The sequence below is a fragment of the Colias eurytheme genome, chromosome 11, assembly GCF_061535395.1.
Source record: "Colias eurytheme isolate Ceu_HAF_F1 chromosome 11, ilColEury1 Martin Lab GWU primary, whole genome shotgun sequence".
Taxonomy (NCBI): Eukaryota; Metazoa; Arthropoda; class Insecta; order Lepidoptera; family Pieridae; genus Colias; species Colias eurytheme.
In genome coordinates this window covers 9,374,468-9,381,300 of record NC_142990.1, presented here as the reverse complement: position 1 = coordinate 9,381,300, position 6,833 = coordinate 9,374,468, and the positions used below count along the sequence as shown (strand labels likewise).

The following is a 6,833-nucleotide window of genomic DNA, read 5'->3' as shown; positions in this document are numbered from 1 at the left end:
TACATTCATGACATCATAACAAACGTTACATACATGACTGAATGTTACTTACATGACCATTATAAAGCTTAGTACATATATCAGTTATCTTTTCTTCCTAGCATTAAAAAGTTAACGTCGACACGGTGTCTTACACTCACACGACAGGAAAAAATGGAGATATAGGTAGGTAAAACCAATTCATATCATAAAATAATGAATTAAAACAAAAAGATGCATAAATCAAAATTGTATTGAAAAAAATTGATATTTTTTCCGCTTTTTATTCCTTTCTGCATTTTTCGTTTGTAGTTCTTTATATTTCTCGGGATTTTGAACTTGTAACTTCTCTCGATATTTTTTTTGCCTTTCGGCATTCGTCAACGCCATCTGTAATTTAAAACATATTAAGGTAATGGAAAACTATAGATAAAGACCAATCCAATGATATCTTGCACATCAAAATCCGTTCAGCCGTTTAGATTTGAAAATATTATCGTCCTTTTTTCGCGCAATTTTTTAATAGACCTATGTGTTCTAAGCCTAACAATATGTCATGACTGTAACGTAACACATTTCGTTACACATCGTTACAATCATGACAAAAAATGCGGGCGACATAACCTTAAATTAAAATTACTACTCGATTGTGAATGCTAAGAACCACGAAGTAGTCTGATTCTTTAGTTTTATAGTAAACCTACGTAAAGATTTATAATAATAAGACAGAATATATATACTTACCTCGCAATCAAACACTTTAAATACCCTTTTTTCGAGCGACAAATCTCACATCAACACAAAACACCATTTCTCTCAAAGAAAAAATGGCTGCTTTTGTTTTTTAAATGTTGCCAGCATGCCAAATAGTGTTGCCACTCAACAAAATAAGAGAAGGATTCTGATAATTCTTATAGTATGGCAGTTAGAGACGTTACATACGTGACGTTACACACGTATAAAAAAGTGGACAGTTTTTTAAATAATAATAAAAAATCGATTAAGGCCTTGTGCATTAAAAGATTTTTATGTACATGTTGAATAAGAACCCAATAACTTAAATTTTTCATAAAAATTGGAGTCAGTCATACCATTTCGTAGGGGTTATCAGTTTTTGTCACAAGGGTGTTAGGTGGACAAATATTTTTTATATGGACAGAAAAGTGGAGCCAGTAAAAAAAATATAAAATAAAATATTTCTGCAAGAGATAGATTGAGTTTTATGAAATAATCTAAAAGAACACAAGCATACCTTTTATTACATATCTAACAAAACACTTGTTGTCAAAAAACGTTGATGCCATATGAAAAATAAAATGGGAACATTGAAAAAATAATTCATGTACAATTTTTCGCGGTTTTACCCAAATATTAAAAATAATTAATGTTTAAGCAAAAAGCTACATATATTTTGTTAACAATTATTAAAATCACTTGATAATGTTTGCATATTATCAATTTTGAGGTTAGTTTTCCTCCCACTTACCGAGTTGTCTTCTGTCGATTATTTTTAAGACATTATAACAATGGAATATTTTGCAATTATATAATTTTTAAACTCTTAAGTGGATCATAAAATAGAGCTGTATATTATCCAGATGTTAAATATTGATTATTTCTTTCTTAATGTTTGAAGTAAGCATGTAAAATTTAAAATAATAATATAGAATAAAAGATGTTATGATAATTAATTACATAAAATCTTCGTTTGAATGAAATGCCTTTCTAGACCGGGAGATACTGACACAAAATTTCGAGTCATTTGTAACAGGATGGCGGTTCTACAGGGGTCTTAGTACGCAATGACAAAAAGAAAAATGATGGTGTGAACGCTGGTACCGGTGGGTTAGTCGCGTGGGCGTTAGTCGAACTCGTCGGAAATATAGCGAAAGTCAAACGATTTGTAACACAAAAATTTTAGAATTTACCGATATCCCATAAAAAAGAAGTAGGCGGTAGTGTCATGCCATACTTTTCCGGTATGACTTACAGCCCGCCATACCGACGCGAATGTGTTGATTTAAAAAAAAAAAAAAAAACCATTTGTACCAAGCTAACTTTTGCACAGGTAACCATCGTCGTGCAGCCATTTACGAAAATCGCCATGCCATACTTTTCGGACGATTCCAAATGGTCGCCATACCGCCGAAAATCTGCAAAATTTTTTTATTTCGCCTATCTTTTTGTACCAGTATTGCATTTGGCTTTTTGGAGAGTATTTGATAAAATGTGACCATTATTATATTTGCCATACTTCTAGTAGGGGGAAAAAGTGCTGTCATACTTGAAAAATAAATTTATTATTAATTTATATAAGTGAAGATTTCCAACACCTAGATCTTTGAAATTTTGTATTTATATTCGTTGATCCTCAAACTTACAGGAAAAATAAGTGCCATACTGTTACAAATCGTTTGACTTTTGCTATTTTCCGATGAGTTCGACTAACGCCCACGCGACTAAGCCGCCGGTACCAGCGTTCACACCATCATTTTTCTTTTTGTCATTGCGTACTAAGAACCCTGTAGAACCGCCATCCTGTTACAAATGACTCGAAATTTTGTGTCAGTATCTCCCGGTCTATTCCTTTCATCCTTTCCTTACAGAATACACAAAAACACACACTTATACAATGATGAACATATATGAAACTTTTTTATTGGTAAAACAACAAGCATTTTAAAGTTTAAATACATAACATAAAAAGATATGCCTAAGATCCCATTCTGATGATAACTATTTTTCTTTTTGATGAAATTAGTTTTAAACTAATGTTATTGAATAATTTTAAAAGCAGTGGGATCTTGTAATAAGAAAATATTTACACCTATTGTTAATTCAATTTATCAGATGATGAAAAACAAGAATTAAGCCAAATAAATTAGGAACTAACGGCTTCTGTTGCCGCTTTACTATTGTCCACGTAATCTCACACAACTTGCGCACGGTTCCGACCACCTTCCGATAATAATTGATGAATTTGTAATTACAGACTTCGATCATAATTCATAGATATACACTGAAGAACAAACATTTAGCAAAATCAATCTGGCTTCAAGTACATTAGGGCAATATAGTCCAAAATAAATTATACCCTAGTAAACCTTTCTCGAATGATTTACAAAGGCGATCGTTTGAGGACAGTTATTTAATTGTCGCTGATTGTGTGCGTTGTTATCAATGATTGGACAGTTTTTCTTATACATAATATTTTTTATATTTTTAATTCACTGACTAGTTGCATACTACGGTCGTTGAACAATCCTAAATTCCTTTATGATCTATGACTACCTATACTATGTTTTTCATCGTGCTAATCTCAGGAAGTATTGGACCGATTTGAAAGATTCTTTCACCATTGTATATGTACGTGATCCCCGAGTGGCCGAGTGCTATTTAAGCCTATAAGAGTCTAGCTACTAGCTAGACTATATCAAAATTTTCTATGGGCCCTGGAAGGGAAGTACTTAATACTGGAGACAGCAAATTTTGCTAAAAGGAAATATTCCTTTATCTTTCAAAATAAATAGAACTGTTTTTAAAGATTTCCACCCTGTATGTACCACGGCGAAGCCGGTGCGACTGCGGACCACTATAATAGTTAAACTTAATCTTAGAACTTCATATTACAAATTTACAATGTCACACCTTGTCACACTATTTATCGATGGTGACCAAGCAAAGCAAGATTGCATGATTCAATAATTATCGCAGGTGAAAAAGAAATTAGAACTCCAAAGTTTGAACATGCCGCTCCTAGAACGCTTTATTTATTTATTTATTTAATCTGCCTATATCCTATAGTCTATATTTATATTATAAAATAATATAATATGTACCTACATAATTTATGCTTAAGTGTATGTGTTTGTATGTCTGTCCATTTCACGTTGCGGAGCGGCTTCGTGAAATAGCTATTGTTTCTGGATCTCCAGATCTACCTATCTAGGTAGAAGGCTAGAATGTGACATAGGATTCTTTTTATAATACCCACCTGGGTAAAATCTCATTCCCGTGGAGAAACAAATTATTATGATGAGCTTTTGAATCACGCCGAAATTTATGAATTCCGATTGAAGGCGCTACCATTAGCAGTTTTTTTTCTGCCACGCGGGCGATGTGATAAAAAATAATGACTCAAGCATTTAAAGGAAAATTTTTAAATAAAACAAGAAGTTAAGATTTGAATATTTTTAATTCTATGCATAACAATAACATTTTTAAATCACTGGATACATTTAAAACAGACAAAAATCATGTTAAACTTATTCAATTACAGTTTAATGCGCATACAAATTCGTATTACGAACATACAACAACATGCTGACCAACGATTAGTCAATAGACAAGTCGCCACAGAGCGAGCAACCTCGCGAAGCAATTGCTGCGCGAACTGCGAAGCAGCTCGGTCAGTGTGAACGAGACTCGGCCGAGGAAAGCGTCGGGTCCTTCATTTTCCTCAGCCGACGAGTTTCCACGCTGATTAAGCAGCTTCGCTAGGCTGTTCGCCCTGTGTGGACCATCTAATTCCGAATTTAATGATACGTATAATACAATTTAACTACATCCCAATTTACATGGGCCTTAATGGCATTACAAACGGGTTGCCATTTCTTTATAATGGCCAGATTAACACTGCTTAATTGCAATTTTAAAACAACGATTCTTGATTCCTCGGTTTCAAAATTAACCGACTCACATTTCACTAGTAACTAATCAGTTTGTACTTCTCGCGATTTTTATAAAAAATTGCCCACCTCAAACCACTTCTCCATCATTCCGTCAATTAATAACAATGTTAAACTAAAACACCCGTAAATGAATACAGTACATAAACCTGAATATTGCCATCAACGAAATTTTTCTCAGATAATTTTCATTACGTTTTTAGTAAAATAAACATCTATAAACTAACGCTTAGTCTTATAACAAAATAATGTTCGAAAAATTATATGCCAAGCATCACCAGAGATCTTGACTAGGTACATTCTTATTATCACAGCCGGAACTAGAACACCGAACGTCGCCCCGCCAAGTCTTATGCAGTCTTTTCTTCAAACTTTCACCGAATATTATAACAAAAATATATAGGAATTTAAGTAAATATGTACGTATATATGCATAATCACCTCTTACACTTATTTTGTCAGTTCAATGTACATTTTATTTTAGACACCTTATATCCATAAAATATAAAATAGGCATTTTACAATAATCTTATGCTTTCCGTAAAGAATATACCTACGAGATATTTTATATACAAATTTATATTGAACCCGATTAGCAGATATGAAACAATTTTCAGTTTACTTATTCGTAATTTTAAACTCCAAACATAAAAAAATAATAACATTATACAAATACAATTTATTCTTACCTACTATAAATTTTGACACATTTGTATATTAAATAATAACATAGTTGTCTTGCTGGAAATATATTTACAAGTTTAATTTGGTTTCACGTCAACACTATTAATAGAACTTATTATTATTTAATAAAGTATTATTTTACAACATTACAATATTGTAATTTAGAACAGTATAAGCCGCCTTTTATTATGTTAATTTAATTTTAAGAAATACAATTTCTTGTTAAAAATAAAATATAGCTAAAGCCAAAAGCTTCTTTAACTGAGGTGTACAAAATTTTTAACGTAAATTTTCAATAGGTACCAAACAAAAATTGATGTAACACAAAAATTACCAACAAAAATGGGGTTGGCTTTAGTGGACTGCCGCACGAATTTGTTGGAAATATTTATATTGTTAGTTAGCTAGGTAAATAATGTAAGATTGTAATTCCAAAATATTATAGTTAGGAAACTTGTAGTTTTTTAGTTATTAATTTTTAAAGTTAATAATTTTTTGTGCGAAAAAAGCGCATTTATCCGTTTTGTTGTGCAAAAAAGCGGACCAAGACGTTCCATTTCACTGTACTGTGACTTTACGCAGCGGCCGGCGAGTGCCAAAAACGACTTTAGGGCGATTCCCACTCAAACAAAAAAAATCTACGTAGGTTAAAAAACTATTAAACTTTAATTTTTAATATCCAAATAGGTAGCGAAGAGCGAAGCGACGAGCGTGTTAGGTTAACCCTTGAACTGCCGCACGAGCCGAGCGAGCGAAGCGAGCTTGCCGCGGTAGCGGCCGGGGAGTGCCAGAAGCGACTTTAGGGCGATTCCCACTCAAATAAAAACAACTACGTAGGTTTACACAACTTGTTTGTATCTTATTTATGTATAGGAAAATTGATTTTTCTCCAAAACTATTGGTTTCCTAACTTTCCCCTTTTGGGGGGAGGGGAGGGTCCCCCCCTCCTCCTCCCTCCTCTCCTCCCACAAAAACCTATAATACGTGCGGCAGTCCACTAAAGAAACCCCCAAAAATGTTCATCCAACATTTTATTTTCACATATGTACAAATCACCTTTGGCTTTAGCCCTTAAATAACAACACCATGACACAAATCGTTTATTTACACTTATTTAAACATTTTACGAAGGTCTCCAGTCCCTTTCGTTCTCACGTTTGACATGATAATTGATACACGGTTGAAAGTTGACATGTATAGTGACAGGATGTAATGGCGCTGACAGATGTACCGCGCGTGCGTCCAGAAGGTCATACGGGCCAAGATGGCGGGATAGACATGCGTAGTCGACGCTTAACGGAACGTAGTATTTACCTGCAAGTTGGGAATAAATAAATTTAAAAAAATATTGCTAATTGTTAATCTGTATATAACTTTAATTGCTAATTGTTAATGATTTTCTTCGGATTGGACGAGGGTAATAAAATACAAAATATGTGGGTACTTATGGTCTGTCCACTAGAATTGCTTTTTGACAGCTCG

General features: G+C 33.3%; 1 protein-coding gene and 1 long non-coding RNA gene across 2 annotated transcripts in view; both read right to left on the bottom strand.

Moving 5' to 3' along the window:
* Positions 1 to 214: 214 nt before the first annotated feature.
* On the bottom strand, positions 215 to 935 carry LOC149904793 (uncharacterized). Its single transcript, XR_016457251.1, has 2 exons — positions 724 to 935; positions 215 to 369 (listed from the first exon to the last, which is right to left on the bottom strand). It is a non-coding gene; the product is annotated as an uncharacterized LOC149904793 (long non-coding RNA).
* A 5,503-nt stretch (positions 936 to 6,438) lies between these two features.
* cwo (transcription factor cwo) overlaps positions 6,439 to 6,833 on the bottom strand; it is a 31,854-nt gene continuing 31,459 nt past the window's right edge. The window contains exon 9 of the mRNA XM_090106980.1: positions 6,439 to 6,665. Coding sequence (XP_089963106.1) covers positions 6,475 to 6,665 — 191 coding nt within the window. The 3' untranslated portion in view covers positions 6,439 to 6,474. The remainder of the gene's footprint in view (positions 6,666 to 6,833) is intronic.